General features: G+C 42.5%; 1 protein-coding gene across 2 annotated transcripts in view; it reads left to right on the plus strand.

The window, feature by feature from the left end:
* Positions 1-17,300, plus strand: part of TRIM67 (tripartite motif containing 67) — a 33,762-nt gene extending 16,462 nt beyond the window's left edge. For both annotated transcript variants that reach the window (XM_041468714.1, XM_041468721.1), the window contains 5 exons: positions 4,895-5,040; positions 7,878-8,016; positions 8,978-9,281; positions 16,100-16,262; positions 17,235-17,300. In XM_041468714.1, coding sequence (XP_041324648.1) covers positions 4,895-5,040; positions 7,878-8,016; positions 8,978-9,281; positions 16,100-16,262; positions 17,235-17,300 — 818 coding nt within the window. The remainder of the gene's footprint in view (positions 1-4,894; positions 5,041-7,877; positions 8,017-8,977; positions 9,282-16,099; positions 16,263-17,234) is intronic.
* The last annotated feature ends 361 nt before the right edge of the window (positions 17,301-17,661 follow it).

The following is a 17,661-nucleotide window of genomic DNA, read 5'->3' on the forward strand; positions in this document are numbered from 1 at the left end:
GCCAATTCCTTATCAGCTGAGAGGTCCATCCATTAAAATTCTTGTCTCTCCATTTTAGAGACAGGGATGTCATGTGGGACAGTGTCAAATGCTTTGCACAAGTCCAGGTAGGTGACACCAGATCATCTTCCCTCATCTGCCACTGCTGTTATTCTGTCATAGAGGGCCACCAAATTTGCCAGGCATGATTTGGCCTTCTTTAGATGCACTATTTGCATTTTCTCATGCAGAGCGGTCTTGAATCTAGAAATACAGGTATCACAGAGTAATCAGCTCAGCATTTCAGGAGCAAGCGCCCAAACTGATTGGGAACATCCCTTTGCTGACTGTAAGGAGAAGCTGCAGTTGCATGGTGATGTTTTGCTCTTTATCACCATGAGCACTGGAACAGATTGCCCAGAGAGGTTGTGGTACCTCCCTCACTGGAGATAATTCAAGAACTGTAGGGACACAGTCCTGTGCCATGTGCTCTAGGATGTCCCTGTTTGAGCAAGGAAGTTGGACCAGATGACTCCCTGTGGTCCCTTCCAAACTGACCAATCACACAATATGTGATTCTGTGACTTCCATATTTCTGAGCATCCAGTTTCACAAAGAAAAAATGTGTATGTCTCTTCACATCTGCTCCTCTTTCTTCAATCCTACCTACACCAGCACACCAAGTCATCAGTCTTTGCCAAATGTTGGTGTTGAGGTGAGTGTTATGAAGTCATTTTACTGGTTGATCTGACAAGAGCAGATGCTTTAAAGATGTCAATGGTCTGTAAAGGAAGTTTTGGGGAGATCTAGGAGAACAGGGCAAGCATGGCTTTTCCACCTGTAAATTGTTTTGTTTTCTTTTTTTTTTTTCAAAAGCTTTGCAATGTCATACTGTATTATTGTTATCAGTGCTTAGTACATGACTGAATTTCTTTTTTTTTTTTCAAACTCTGGCCTCATTCAACCTCATTGAGCTTGCATGGGTCATTTAGAGTGAAAGCATGCTTGTAAGTAAACATTGATTCACTGTGTTAGACAAAGAATGAAAATGAGAACAAATCACTTTGCATTTGCTTTGATGACATGTTCATTTACATTACTGATGCATTCTCTATAAGCACAGATCTAAAGCTCATCTAAAAAATAAAGATCATAGGGTTCTTTTTCTTTTTCACAGAAAGAAGAAGCAATCTGAGAACAAATTAAATGTGCAGAGATGTGATAGGTGCAGAAGTAATGCTTAGGCAGCCATGTTGATCAAAGGGTCTCACTGAGTCCCACACTCGCTGGGCCGGCTGACCTGAGAGACACTCACACAGCTCTAGTAGTTGCTGGCATTTTGAACTTTCCCAGATAATTTTCTCTGTCCATGTTTTCTTCTCTCTGTTGCTTTTACAGAGTGCCTTGTCACAAAATTCCTGTCCTCTGATGCCTGGCTTAATGTGTACTTCACATATTCTCAGTTAGAGCTATTGGCACAGGCAAATGCACATTCTGGGTCTGTTTTGTTCACACAGCTGTAACTGGCATGCAGTCTTCATTGGCTGAAAAACAGGACTAGTTACAAAAGAGGAAAATATATAGCTACTCTACTTTTCTGTACCACCTCTGAACATTCCTTCATATACCCCTTATACCTCCTTGTCCTGAGTGACTCCTTCCCTCTTCTGCAAACCATGAAGATTCCCCAGACACATCTGCCACAAATCTCTACTTCTCCAGGCATAAGCTGTATGCCCTGATAATTAAAGAACAGCTGTTTCATCTTAAGCTTTACCTCTGTTTTTTTCTGCTCTATGTCATGGGCTCAGCTCCTTGTGGTCTCTCCTTCTCTCCTAACACTGTTTGTAAGGCACTTGCTACAGCAGTGACTCAAGCTATTCCAGGGCTGTACTGCAGTTTTGGAGGAAGTCAAAGTTTTCCTGTTTCTGGGGGATCCCATTCTTTCGGTGCATTTAGTCCTTTAAAAACTAGTCTGGGAAAGTGGACGACGTCATTGCACCACTTGCTCGTTAGAAGGATAAAAGACAACATCTTAGAGCAGCCCTACTGTACCCTGTGAGGGGACTGATCAGCCATGAGATGCGTTGAGCAATGTGTTTTGGGAACTACTCTGTTGACAAGAGACATTAGTCAGTGTCACATTTCTTATCAAAGAGTAACCTGCATGAAGCACTTTTAAAATTGCTGGACATCATTCAGACTCATTAATAAGTCCCGCCGCGCCAATGCAGTATCATTTCTCCCTTTATATTTTTAATATTTTCCTTCCAGAAAATATCTTGAAAGCTTTAAATTGGTCAAGAAGTGGGACAGAACTGTAATTTAACATCTGAGTCTTTTTTTTCCCTGGCACTTAACCTGTATTTTTTCTTTCCTTAGTCCTATTCCATTGCTTTTTGCTGTGAAGTATATACTGGTATCCTGATTATTCAACTCACTTCACACTTTCCTATGATTTTTACAAGTGTTCATCTTTTCTCCTCCCATAGGGAATTTGAGATCAAGGCAAATCTCTGCCCGTCCACATCCAGTAGAGGAAGCAGGAGGTTAGGCACAGAGAGCATCATGCAGCAACGCTGCACAGCTGCTTGGCAGGAGCTTCTTGCCTCTCCTTCAGGAGAGTTGTGCAGTTCAGGCCACAGGCTGGATCAAAGAGAGCAGGAGGCTGATATGGATTACCCACAAAATGTGAGACTCTCACACATTGAGCCAAAATTCATCCTTCCCCTGGGAAGTGGGAACAACAGCACTCTACTGGATGAAAACATATTTTATTCCTAGGCAGCATTCCTGTTTACATAGTTAAGGGGAAATTGTAAAACACGTACCCTCCCTCAAAAACTCTGCTCTTTTTTTTCAGCATTGTGTTTTAAATGAACAGTTCTTGGAAGCCTCCTATCAGTGTTCCTAGGAGTTATGACGTTTTTTTCAGAGGTGAAAAGGTTAGTGGTTTATTCAGATGTGAAGGGACATTATCTGTTTTGCATCTTAGAAACATCAGGAATTAGGTTTTCAGCCAGTCTTGCCAGGAGGAGTCTCAGAAATGGGGAGGACCACAAAAATGCCTCCTGAGAGGGCTAACCAGCTAGGAAAAGTGGCAGGAGTGTGAATGGCTGATAGAGCCCTATCTTCTCCCAGGCTCGTCAGTCACCAGGAATACATAGGTTAACAAACACAGACAAAACTCTAAACTTAAAATGGTTCATCTAAGAAATCCCATTACCTCTGAATTCCTCATTTTCAGGTTTTTGACTCTTGTCACATTTCTGTGACTTCTCCAGACACAGTGTCTTCTAGAGAAAAGTCTGAACTTTCCATGTGAGAAAACAAACAGGTTTTTATTTATGACACCCTCTGAATCATCCTTAAATATCAAGGAATAGGAACAAGGCTTCCTTTTCACAGAAAAACCTTCAAGAGCTAATTTATAAAGCTCCTTTGTTTCGTTCTTCTGGGCCTACCAACCATCTGCGTTCACTGTGGTGATGGATAATGCCAGCGGAAAGCCGTGGTAGCTTCTGTGCTGTTTATCACAAGTGTGATGTTGACTTTCGAGTCACTTCCAAAGTGGGGGTGAAGCCTCAGCCCTGTCACACAGTAGCATCCATTTTCCCACAGTCTGCTTTTTACACAGAACATGAACCTCTTTTATCCAGAAACATAAAATAGGACGAAAGGAACAGCTCAAGGGCTTAGCTCTCACGCAGACAGAAGGAGGAAAATAAACTAGAGGGTCAAAGCAGAGTAGATAAAAGAAAAGCAAACCGATATTATTAAACCAGTGAATTCTCAGAGCACTCAGTTTCTTCTAAGACATGATTGAGCTCTCAGCAGAAAAGATATTGAGATATTGAATGGTAAAATTTAGCCTTGGGCAGAAGACCAGGCAGGCTTTGTGCATCACTTGCATTCTACTTAACCTGTATGGTTTCAACATAAGATGCATGCCAGGTCTATCCAGAAGACTAAATTTTCACTTTATAATTGCCAGCAAAGAGTGAACAGTGAGAGTTTAGTTTTGTTTAGGAGAGGTTGGATTGAGGTGTCTTTCCCACAGAGACACAGCTGAATATTTTACTCTGTTTCTTTTTATTTTTAAGATGCTGGTCTGGTAAACAGTCTCTTGGTGTTTCTTCTGAGCAAGTCACTGAAAAGGCATGTTGGTAGAAAAATTTGCATTTGTAATTTCCATGAGGAGTCTCCTGTGATGCAGAAGTTGATTTTGCTACCTGAACCATGAGATTTAGATAAAGTTTGCAAACAGAACAGTTTGCTTCAACAGTTTATTTTAAGCATGGTTGCCATAAAGATAACACATCCAAGGTGTCTTTGATGAAAAACTAGGCGGAGAGGGAGGGGTGGTAAATCAGAATTTTAAAACCCCCCACAACAGTAGTGAAGAATTGCTTTCCTGCTTTTGGTGGAGTTCAGGCTGTCTCTCAGCTGTGCTGGGAGGAGTGGCTGCTCTGCTTGTTAACCCAATTCTTTGTTAATGCACTGGGTTCCCTGGCAGCATTGCCTCTGCCACCCTATGGCCTGAGACATCCCCTGCCCCTCCTTTTAGGCACAGTGGGTGCTCTGATGTGAAAAAATAATTCTTCTAGACAATGACTCCTGGAAAGGAAACCACACATGGATTCCCCAGACTCCAGTTCTTATGAGACACGACAATCAAGTCCAGATATATTTCTGTCTACATATTTCAGTGAAATGATTTGTCTAACTGGGTAACAACATTTTGTTATGTAATTTTACTGCCTTTGTTTCAAGGAAGAGAATGGACTCTCTTCCTAACAAACACTGGCTCCCATGCAAGGGGAAGGAGGTGAATGAGCAGTTGCCATAGTGCTCACAGCACAGACTAATGGGGTCGGGCAGAGTTACACTAACCTGTACCCAGTTCCTGTTTCAGTGCCACCCGTCCCATTACTGCAGCTGGAGAAGTGTTGCACCAGGAACAACAGTGTGACACTGGCCTGGAGGATGCCGCCTTTGAGCCACAACCCAGTGGAGGGCTATATCTTGGAACTTGATGATGGAGACGGTGGCCAATTCCGAGTGAGAATTTCATTCCACATTTATTTGTGTTTCTTTGTATGTGAGTTTCCTCCAGATATGAATTTGTTTCTGTCTGAGGCGGGGGAGAGGGGTAGGGAAGACTGGGTTGTCAGAACATCCCTAATTCCATTGTGCTGGTGGAGAAAGCAATGCAGATCCTGCTTAATAGAAGGACCACTGGCCTAGGTAGGAAGTTTGTTTGAGGTTGTTCTCAGGACTCTAGGAAATAGAACCTTGAGGTATGCCCAGTGCATTACAGAGTAGAAAATCCCATATGACCCTGCTGAATATGGGAAGCTGGAAGTGGTTCATTGCACAAACCAGAAATTTCTTTGAAGCCCTTACTCTCATGTTTCAACAGCTGACATTCTTGGTCCAGAAATGCAACTCAGTCTTTCCTGATTTTCTGAGTAAAAATATGATGCTGCATAAAAATACAGGGTTTCTAAATCTTTTCCCTGGGAGGCCAGGCTGATGGAAGCTTTTTCCACTGTCAGGCTTGATGGAATTGATAAATATAGAAAGGCTTCCTAAGTGCTGTCCTTCCAGATCCTCTGAGTGATGCCACAACGTGATGCTCCTGGTTGCAGGTGCAGGGTGCTTATGGGCTCCCATACTTTTTTGACACATCCTGATGAACAAACCAGAGAAGCAATTCAATCCGTTTTCTTCCAGCCATGTCCTCCTAGAAGCTGTGGCCATTCTACCTCAGGCAGGCTTCATGCTCCTGTTGCCTGGGACCAGGCTGGCCCAGTGCTTTCCCTAGGGGCTGGTGCCTTGAAAGCATCTGGACATCATTGTGGAGTACAGCTGCTCTCTTCACAAACAGGGAATTTTGCCAAAAACCTGTCATGGCATTTCTTTGGGAGCTGCAAACTGGCTCCTCCCTGGAAACCTAAAGAGTTCTCAAGCTGAAAATTTCCTGGCATGGATCCACCTAAGAATCTGCCAAACCACTGCACCCATAGCCAGCAAAGGTGCCTGATTTGGACACCCCTCATTAGAAGAGGCAGCAATATTGGCAGGGCATTTTGAAGACGACGTTGTGGTTTTTGGAAGGTCTCCTCAGTTCCTTGGTCCATGTAACGTTTCACAGGGATTTGAAGAGCCTGGTTTCCACTGCTGAAAGTGTGAAAATGTACTTTTGTGAATGGCTGCTGAGAGCTACCAATATAGTCAATGTTACTAGGTAAGAGGGTTATCAGTGTGTGATGAATGAAGAGTTAGAATAAAGTGTTAGAATTCCAGTATCTTTTATCCAGTTTATCCAGGATAAACCTTTTTTAAAGTGGTATTAATGTCTTGTGAATAACAAGATTTCAAGCTGGTGCGTATCCAAGCTCATTTCTGTGGGTGAGTTTTGGTACTACCAAAGGTTTTATGACTGCCAGCAGCGCCATGTTAAGGTTTTGGATTGAAAAAGGTACAAACCCATCTCAATTCTTAAAAATGTAAGGTGATAACTTCTAAGGGGAATGTTCTGCTTGCTGAAGTAGAAACATCCTTGATTTTACCCGTTAAAAAATAAAAGGCAGGCTTCTCAGCAGTGCCATTGCAATTAGGGTCTGCTGACCTTTTAAATGGAGAATTCTATATCTGAAAGCAAAGACATTGACTGCAATTTATCAGTATTTGATGGGTGGATCTAAAGAACATCTTTGTTGAAGCAGAGAGCATCAACCTGCATAAACCAAAGCAGTGAACAGTGGTAAGAATGAAGTGGATTAAAAAATGTGAGAATTGTTCAACAAATACAAAATTTTTTCACAGTCAGCATATCTTATGACATGGAGGTAAACTAAGTAATTATATTAAAACTCTTTGTCTCCATGAACAATCACCAGCTAACTCAGGACCCAAGAGATTTTGTTGTTTGTAACAGCCACCATAGTAGCAAAAAGGACAAACATATGTCCTGCTGAAAACCTTAATCAATTCCTTTCTTACTCATCACATCCTTTTGAGTTTATATGAAAGAGCCTCAACCATCAGAACTATTCCTAGGCATTACTAAAGTCTTACTAAACTGGGATCTGAGTGGTTTGCTTAGTGACAGGTTCAAGCACTTTGGTGCCTTTGCTTCCATAAACCAACAGATTTCACAGAATCAGAGACATCAGAGGTGGAAAGGAATTATCTTTCAGCCTGCTGCCAAAACAGGCTTTTCTAGGCTTCATTCAGTTCATTGTAGCCTGCATAATCTGATCCTCTTCATCGGTCTGCCTAGATCTTCCTCCCTCTGAAATATTTCACATTACAGAAATACTTGCTGTATAAGAATTTGAAGATGTTTTTGATGTCTCTGTTGTCTAGATACTGTTTCATCTTGTGATGCGTGTAATCCTAACTTTTAGGAGTTAATTTTCTTCTGCATCTGTGTTTTCAGGTTTCGAAATTATATTTTAACCTAGGCATGAGAGAACCTTTTCAACAAAACAAAACTGCTCTTGTTTTTTTTATTCTTATATGCCCACTTTTTTTGTCTTACATAAAATAGTGGCCACAGTGTGTCAGATACAGGGACTACTCTCCAAAATAGTGATTTGGAGTAGATATTTAGGATAAGAGGAGCATGAAGATCTTTTTGTGTTTCCCTTTATTGCATTACCCTTCCAGCTTCATCTTCACCTTAGTTTGTCCAGTGCTGACCATCCTTGATGTCTCCCATGCTGTGGCTGTTTGTATTATAGCAGCATAACTCATTCATCCTGGGAGGCAAAGAGAAGCTGTTCACTTTTGGCTTGTATTTAGAAGTCTTAACTATGTTAAACTATGTCCCTCGTTCTGTCTCTCTCTCTCTCTCTCTTTTTGTCTTTGGTTCTTTTTGGAATGTTTAGGAAGTATATGTTGGCAAGGAGACCCTCTGCACCATCGATGGCCTTCATTTCAACAGCACTTACAATGCCAGAGTCAAAGCTTTCAACTCCTCGGGCATTGGTCCTTACAGCAAGACAGTAATTTTACAGACGTCAGATGGTGAGCTGGGGGTTTGCCACTTTCTAAATGAATAGCTGCAGGTCTCAGTGGCAGGACACTTTCATCCCTTTACACCCATTAATGTATTTGACACCTACTGGCATTTTCCATTATCAGTAACGCTTCAAGTTGTGTGATTTTAGTTGGCTGTAAAAGTCTAGGGATCTAACTAAGAGACTTTCTTTATCGTACAGAAGCAGTTATGCAATTCATGGGATATTTTTTGTTCCATTCTGTCTCCCTTTCTACATACATCTTTGGGATTTGCCTTTTTCTTCACTACTGCTTCAATTTCCCTGCAAGGTTTGATAATACAGAGTTGGGAACTCATGCTTGTTCCTCTGTAATTATACTGACATCCATACAGACGTTACAGGAAGTTCATCTTCATTAATGATATTATAATGAATTGACATGTGCATGTTATTATCACTTCCACTTTTATGCTGTGTTGCCAAAATAGGCCAGTATAAAATATTTATACTTTAAGAGCTTTTGGGCCCTTTTTTTCTTTTTTTTAAAAAAAACCCTTCACTTTGATAAACTAGTGAAGTCAATCCTAACCATCACGGACACAGCTAATCTCCATTTTCATTAAAGGCGATCCTGAACCAATTCACTGACATGAGCAGTTTCCATGTCATGGAGCAGCCTGTGTCTCCTCAGTGACTCTCTTGTTACTGTGTGTGGACAGAATGTCACTACCCTTAGCAGCTAAATTTCAGGGGAACAAGTGCAAATGATGTAAAGCACTTCTGAGCTGAAGAGCAGCAGGGGTACCAGCTCAGATTAATCTTGTGTAGCTGCCTACAGTAACAAGGAAAGAGGATCTTTATTACCTCAGAGTACAGTGGGGTCTTTACAAAGGCACAGTTTTGTCCTTCTTACTGAAGTTAAGCAGACAACACATGGACACAGCCCCTCCTGATCTAATCCTACCTTTCCTTTTCCCATTCCACAGTGGCGTGGTTCACCTTTGACCCCTCCTCAGCTCACAGAGACATAGTGCTGTCGAATGACAACCAGACTGCCACCTGCAACAGCTACGATGACCGCGTGGTTCTGGGCACCGCTGCCTTCTCCAAGGGCGTGCATTACTGGGAGCTTCACGTGGACCGCTACGACAACCACCCGGACCCAGCCTTTGGCATTGCCAGGATTAACGTGGTCAAGGACATGATGCTGGGCAAGGATGACAAGGCATGGGCCATGTATGTGGACAACAACCGCAGCTGGTTCATGCACTGCAATTCCCACACCAATCGGTGAGTGCTACCTGGGGACTTTTCTCCTCACAGACAGTTCTGCTCTGCATCAGAGGCAGGTGTCTCAGCAAGCCATCTAGTCCAGCTCCCAGATAAATGTACTTATTTTATTCCTTCTTAAAAATCACTAGTGACAGTGATTGCACCTTAACAGTCTCTGTTGGTGTTTTTCCTTACTGTTATCAGTTTTTCCCTTAATTCTTGCCTAAATCCTCCCTGCTGTGATTTAAACCCAGTACTGCATGTCCCACCCACATCAGCAGACAGGGATACAGCACAATGGGATGCAGGACTTCTCTCATTGCTGGCGGGAGAAAGGTAGTTGATTCTTTTCCTTAGGAGGAATCATGACTGCAGATTGTATGATAATTAGGCTGCAGGTGTTTGTTTCCAGTTCTGATAGCTGTTAAGTGTTTTGCTGTAGGTCACACTGAGGCAGATCTGGATACAAGGGACTGTTTGGCAGTGAGGGCTAAGTGACAGCTTTCATTCTACTGAGCTATTGTACTGGAGAGGTTTGAAAAGCACCTCAACTAGTACAACCAACTTAGACAGAGGAGAATTTCAGAATGCCCCAAGCCACTGTTACCAAGACTCTCTCTCCCACCACTCAGAGGCTCTGTGTTCTCAATGCAACTGAGCAGTGGAGAGACACGTTCTAGCTGCAGGTACCTCCAGGGATGGATCACACAGAGAGAACAACTGTCAGCACAGATCCTGGGTTGTGCTGACATGATTGCATGACTTTTGGTGCTCAGGATAGTCACTTCTGCCTAGGGCTGGCTTCTGTTTCATTGAAGTGATGCCAGACTGAGCAGGGGACACATGGTTAACTTTGCTTGAAGGTATCAGAGCAAAACTGCACTGCTCTCTCTTTGTGTCCCATGAGGTCAGCCTTAGCTGAAGGTCATCTGGGTACTGAGACCCTTGAGAAGACCTCCTCTGAAAAAGATCTGGAATCCCTTGCTTATTTTGGAAAATGGTGTATTTGTATATCATATACCTCACAATGGGAGATTGATGTATAAGTGACTGACTCAGGATATGTAGCAGGTCTGTGGCAGAGCTGGAATCAACGTCTGTTTAGTTTTCTACTGACTGTCCCACCAGACTCTCACTGTCTCAGGTGTTTTTTCTGTTATACCAAATGATTAAAACAAAGTTTCACAGTGCTTTTTAAAACACTGAAATGCAGGTGTCTCCTTAAAGCAATAAGATTGTGTCGATGCACTGTATCCTAAGGTTGATTGTAATGTCTCCCATTGAATTGTGATTTATATTTTACAGCATACATGTGCTTTAAGAAAGTACACTGCAATTGATGGGAATTTTTGTTTGAAACATTGTTTGATTTTGCAGTTCATTACAGACAGGTGGAAGGACCTTGTAGCTGGATCAAAAGCTATCTGAAGTCACTTGGGTTGTTCTCCATGGGTCCAAAGACCTTAGATCATGTTCTAAGACAATACAGAGTAAAATAACATAAGTAAAATAAGTATACTAAAAAGTTCTCTGTCCCTTTAACATCTTGATTCGATTTAGGGCGGAAGTAATGTTAAGCTGTATTAATTTTAATGCTCTGTGGAACAGCTTATGTTTTCTGGAAAAAAGCTGGCAACCATTCTGTACACCACTGTCCCAGAAACCTATTTTATGGATTTGGTCCTCGGCATGCTCCTCCCGGCAAGCAACAAGCTAAGCAGAAGCTTTTTTCTGGGAAACACAAACAATAGAAACACTTAGGATTTCCAACCATCCTGCTTAATCAAGAGAGCAAAGTGCTTTCTGTTGATGATAGTTTCCCAGTTTTTACCTGATAAAACACAAAGGCATGTGCAAGGCATGGATAGACCCATGGAATATCTGTTCAAGGGAAGTACACTTGCAAAGGGCATGTAGTCTTACGAAATCACATGCGCTTCAATGAAATTAGGTCTAGGCATTATATTTTTAACTGTGACAGTCAACTAGGTCAGTTTTTTAACTCATTAGCTGTAATAGTCTTGTGGAAACAGTTATTGCTGCTTATTTGTTTTTCCCCACTGGACACGGGTGCATGACAGCACAGTATCACAATCCAAAGTGAATTAGTTGTCAACTTTTAGCCTCTGGGATGTTGTTATGATGAAAGTTACACCTTAGTAATGGTTTCTTGCTTCCTAATCTTCATGAGAAAAAATTAGGGTAATTAATAAATTACTAGTTTCAAGGATAACCTGAGATAGAGCTTGAAAGACTAATATGTGTGACCTGTCACATTTAGATGACTTTTCTGTGCCTTTCACTCACAACATGCAAAATTCGATCTAGCATGACTTCTGTGATGCTGGAAGGGGCATGAACAGGAGACTCTAATGCATCCAGGAACAGAGGGATCCTTTTGAGAACAGGTTGAGGAAACTGGTTAAGAAAATACTTCAGGGCAGAGGTACAGGTTTTGGAGTCACCTTTAAGTCTTGTTGTTCCGAGAAATCTGAGCCTGGAAAAATCATGGAACAGATCCTTCCAGAAGCTATGCTAAGGCACATGGAGGACAGGGAGGTAATTGAAGACAGTGAGCATGGCTTTGCCAAGGGCAAGTCCTTCTATGATGGATGACTACAGCAGTGGACAAGGGAAGAGTTATGGGCAACATCCATCTGCACTTCTTGATATGGCCCTTGATATGGTCCCCCACAAAATCCTTCTCTCCAAACTGGAGACACATGGATTTGATGGATGTCTGATGCATAAGGAAATGGTTGGATAGTCACATCCAGAGGGTAGTGGTCAACAGCTAGATGTTCAGATGGAGGCTGGTGACAAGTGGTGTCCCACAGGGGTCCATACTGGGGCCAGTTCTATTTATTGTCTTCATCAATGTCATAAAGAGTGGGATCAAGTGCACCCTCAGCAAGGTCACAGATGACACCAAGCTGAGTGGTGTGGCTGACACACCTGAAGGACCAGATGCCACCTAGAGGAACCTGGACAATTTCAAGAAGTGGGGCTATGGGAACCTCATGGGCTTCAACAAAGCAAAGTGCAGAGTCCTGCATCTGGGTCAGGGCAGGATGGAGGATGAAGGGATTGACAGCACTCCTGCCAAGAAGGACTTGGGGATATTGGTGTATGAGAGGTTGATCATGATCTGTCAGCGTGCACTTGCAGCCCAGAAGTAGTACTGTATCCTGGGCAAAAATTGTCAGAGGAATGGAACATTGCTCCTTTGAAGGAAGGCTGAGAGAGAAGGGGGTGCTCAGCCTGGAGATGAGAAAGCTCCAAGGAGACCTGATTGTGGTCTTTCAGTACTTGGAGGGGGTTTATAAGAAAGATGGGGACAGTCTTTTCAGCAGAGGTTGTTGTTCTAGGACAAGGGGAGATAGTTTTGAACTGAAAGAAGATAAATTCAGACTAGCTGGAAGGAAGACATTTTTTTACAATGAGGGTGGTGAAACACTGGAACTGGTTGCTCAGATAGGTTGTGGATGCCCCATCCCTAGAAACATTCAAGGTCAGATCGGGTGGGCTTCTAAGCAGCTCAACCTAACTGAAGATGTCCCTGCTCTTTGCAGGGGCGTTGGACTAGATGACCTTTAAAGGTCCCTTCCAATCCAGACTGTTCTGAGAGGTGCTGGATGCCCATTAACAAGAGGCACTGACATTCAATGCAATAGATCTGTTCCTTGGCAGAGTTCCCAAGAGCAGGACTACCAGGTGCTACAGGCAATACTACATGTCTGTGGAAAGAAGGAGATGTAAATCTCCTTGAAATATTTCATACTGAAATAGTTTATACTGAAAAACAACAGAAAGTTGAAATCTAGAATATTTGCATTTTAGTCTTAAAAGTCAGGAGAGTCTCTTCATTGACTTCAGCTATCTCAAGAGCAGGTTTTTTCATCACACAAAAATGCTACAACTGAATGAAAAATGCTATCATTGGCATTAGATATCATAAAGTTTTTAAGATGCTGTAAAGCTAACACTTAAAATATTGTAATGGAGAGTTGAAATAATTATTCAGTTTATTAAATTGTTCATAAATTGTTAATATTTCTTTTTAAATAACAGTGAAACTACTCTTCTTAATTCCTCAAGCCAGTTCATGCAGTCATATTCTGCACATTGTCCAAGCTGTTAGTGAAGGCATCTTGGAATAATAGCCTCTACTGCCACAGGCAACTGCATTTTTCATGATAGCCAAATTCGCCTTTCTGTACTCTGACCTTCCAGGCTTCTTCACAGCACTTCTACACTCAGGACTTAGTGTTGCACACAGAAATCAAAATGTTCAAATGATTTACTTGAAAAAATGAAACAGTGTTGCCTAGCTCCAGAATTGAATTGTCCTTTAATAAATACTAAGTATTTATTAAGGGATCATTGCAACAAAAATGTTGTATTTTCCTTTTGCATGAAAGGTTACTGGGGTTGTGTGGTATAAGTGTCATTAAGTAGCTTAAAAATGTATTACAGTAAAGGAGCAGGCTTTTTACGTGGTGCCACGGAAGTGTACTAGGAGGGATCAACATCACTTTGAGTCTCTTGAGCTATTTGGCTTTTTTACCACAACAAAAGCATTTATTAGAAAAATTATCCTGTAATGCTGCCTAAATGGTGTACATAAGAGTGAGGAAATGTATTGCATAAGTTTTCTCATTAAACAGACTCTCCCAGCTCTCCTCCTAGAGAAAGGAACCAGGAAAATAGTCTAAAAAGTGCTGGAGTCCTCAAAGTACTGTTCTCAAGGAAGCATGGGATGCTGAGTAAGAGCAGTTGTTCAGCCCCAGAAGAAGTCCAGCCTCCCTTGTAGCAGTGGGGTGAAGAGCTCCTGCCTGCTTCTGTCCTCCCTAAGTCCTGCCAGAGCCAGTTTCTCGCTGTGGGGAGATGGCAGAGTAGGAATGGGACAATCTACCTGCTGAATTCCTGCAGAACTTGGGGCAGGAATAAAGGGAGAAGGTCCCCATCCTTCTGCTCTGCCCCCACACCCCTGTGGCTCGTGTAGGGGCCTCAGCTGGGTCCTGCCCTTGCCTGGCTGGAATCTGCAGGCAGAATCTATCACCTCTTCAGTGGGGCTGTCCCTAGGGGCTGCAGAGGAGTCACTCAATGTCACCGTGCAGCACACAGCTAATTAGCCCAAGAGAAACAAATTAGCTTGTCATGTAGGAAAGAACATCCTAATCTCAAAAAAGTGAAGTTGCTGTTTCTGTTTCCCTAGGAGAATCCATGTCATTTAAAAGGATGCAATAAAATCTCTTTTAAGCAGGATCTAAAATGTGGTGTCATGCAATCAAGGCTGTTCCTAAGCAGAGAAAAAAAAAAGTAATCTGCTTGTAAATAACTCCAAATCATAGTACTGTTGCTTCCTACAATCTCATAGTGAGTTTTATGATTGAGGGCTTTTAATAAAAACAGTCTATGTAGTGAGATACTCAGGGTAGGTAAGTATCTTCAGTTTTGATGGAAAATAATATATTTTTTGGTTTTGTAGAAGAGCTCAGAGAGAAACCTATTAATGCTTATAGGATCAGAAATCAAATCAAAGGCATCTGAAAACAGTGAATTTTCACATCTAACACCTCTCAGAGTCAATCCATGATTCTTATCTATACTATTATTGTTTGAAGAGCTTTAAATGGAGAAGTCAGAACAGTTTTCGATAATCTACCTTAAGATGAAATGCCATGTGCCACATTTAGTCTAAAGGAAAACAGTTTGTGACACCTAGTGGACAAGAGGAAAATTTCTTACTCTGCACTACATTCTTCCTAATCATATTCCAGTCCCCCCCTCCTTTTTAATTTTTTTTTTATGTTTTGCCTACCTATTGTGATAAATTTTGTGATAAAGTACCATTAATCTTGTGAATATTGTGTGCCTGAGGCGAGTGCATGGGACAAAAGACAGCTGCTTACTTTCCTACTGCAAATTATTTGAAATCTGATTTACCCTGAACAAATTGCGTCAGGCTGTGAATCCATCACGGAGCCCCATGATACCAGCAGAATAGCAGTGCTTGTGGCCAGTCTGCATATCTAGTGGGTATTTTTGCTCAGCGTCCTTTAAAGTAATACTGAGTTTGACTAACCCCCAAGTCAAAGTGCATTAATGTCAAATCTCTCAGGCGTGTAATGGCTGGCTGAGTGTGTCGTGGCAAGCTCTGACACTGCAGTAGCTCTCAGCAGCTGCTCCTGACACAACCAATTATCACCGGTATTAATAACTGTGCCTCACACTCGAGACAGCTCCCAGTCCTATAGCTGAGCACCTTGTCAAACAGAAGCTACACTTAGGGCTAACCTTCCTCCCCAAAACCACTGTCTGTTGTACCTGTGCTGGCTCCCTGGGCTCTGGAAATCTGAGTTCCCTTAGAGCATGCCAAGGTGAGTAGTTGAACTGGAAGTCTCTCTCTGGAGCTGTTAGCAGGAATATTGATTAGAAATGAACACCTAGCAAAACAGCTTCTTGCTTTTTCATTTCCTGCCATGCATCACTTCACTGTAACAGGGATACACAGAGGTGATGTGTCTCCAGGACTCCACTGACTCACCTCCCAATTTGTCATTAGCTATTAGCTCTGGACCCCATTTTCACCTCTTAAATTGCAGTTGCAGGAGAGGTGGATCTAATTTCTCTTTAGGATCCCTTCATTAAGCTCCCATGGATGTGGTACATATGCTTCAGATAAAGGTGTGGATCAGTCATCACCAATGCCTCAGGGATAATCATTTCTCTGTGTTGCTCCACACTCCCTTTGCTTAGTAAGGCTGGCTGGTCCTAGGGAGAGCAGCACAGTGTGCTCTGCCTTCTCCAACAATGTGCTCTTTGTACCTTAGGACTGAAGGAGGAGTTTCTAAAGGTGCCACTGTTGGCGTGCTCCTGGATCTGAACAAGCACAACCTGACCTTTTACATAAATGGGCAGCAGCAGGGGCCTCCAGCGTTTGAAAACATTGAGGGCGTCTTCATGCCTGCATTGAGCCTCAATCGAAACGTCCAGGTAAATCTTCTGCAGTCCAACTAAAGGAGCTGATAGCATCATATAAGGGTAGTCAGTACAGATAGGGGTTATTTTCCTTCTCAGGCTTACATCTAGGCTACTCACGCTCTTTGGACTACATTTGACCTTCTGTCTTGCCTAACCAATGTGAAGAATAATTCTGTAAAAGAAGTAAAAGTACCTGCACACAGTAATTCCTGCTCTGATTTTCCTGTGATGCTTCACTTGGAAAGCAGTGTCTCTAAAATTCTCCCCTGCCATTTTGACTAAAAACCATCTTAATTCCTGCTAGATCTCATATTTGTAGATAATTAACATTGGCAAATGACTGAAGTATGAGCAGCCCAGTGGTAAGGAGAGCAAAAGCAGCATAGGTCAGAGAACTGGCACAACAGTGCATATCAGTCAGCACATCATTCTTGTGCTCTGTGTACAAGAGGTTTTCCTCTTGGAGGAACTGTCTTTAAATATAATGCATTTTTACTTCAAGACCGCTGCTTATGGCTAGAAACCTGGTGTGGTATAAGAGAGAACCTGTGGAAATGCCTGGGAGCCTGAGGACTGAAGGAGGTCAGCTTAGGTCAGGCAAGACCAAGACAGCCAGGGTGGAACACTCATCATGGCCATGGGCTCCACTGCGTGATCTCTGTCCTGAAGCACTTGGGGTCCCTCATGCAGAGATCCCATCCACCTTGTACCTCGCAAGCAGCACTTCTGGATACCTACAACTGGTGCCTAGATTTGGGAAAAGACAGACACCTGGCTTCTCGGTCCCAAAGTATTCAGGATGGAAGGAGGAAGGAAACTTGTTTATTTCAAAGACTAGATGTCATCTCCATTAATAGTCTTGATTTAAACTTGAACCTGTAGTCCCGCAGCTCTTTCCATGTCATTTGCCTGCACTTTGCCTTCACAAATGCTTTGCTGAGGATGTCCCAGTTTTGAATCTAACATTATTTCTTCTTTGTGCAGGTGACCCTGCACACAGGACTGGAGGTGCCACAATCTGTAAAACAGCCCAAGTTGCCCAACAACTAATGAAGTCCGTCTGACACTGTGCTGGATTCTGTAAGCTTTCTCAGTGTGTTTTGGCACTTTTCAGTAAGTCAGTAAAAACGCATCCTCTTCCCTGACTTCAAACACTGTGCAGCATGCTGCTCACCAAATAATTGACTGGTTAGAGCTAGGCCACTCCATTTTCAATTTAACAGCCATAGCAAGCACATCCACTGGACTGGCACTCGACTGCAGATGGGTAATTGAACATATCTACTCTGCGTTGCATACATATGTACACTCATGTGCACACACACACAAACACATCTGTAAAGCTAAAGGTTAAATGAGTGTATTTTCTCTCTCATGGCTGGATTTGTGCTTAAATATTAGAGATGCTGGA

The sequence above is a fragment of the Pyrgilauda ruficollis genome, unplaced genomic scaffold (assembly GCF_017590135.1).
Source record: "Pyrgilauda ruficollis isolate IOZ18807 unplaced genomic scaffold, ASM1759013v1 scaffold101, whole genome shotgun sequence".
NCBI lineage: Eukaryota > Metazoa > Chordata > Aves > Passeriformes > Passeridae > Pyrgilauda > Pyrgilauda ruficollis.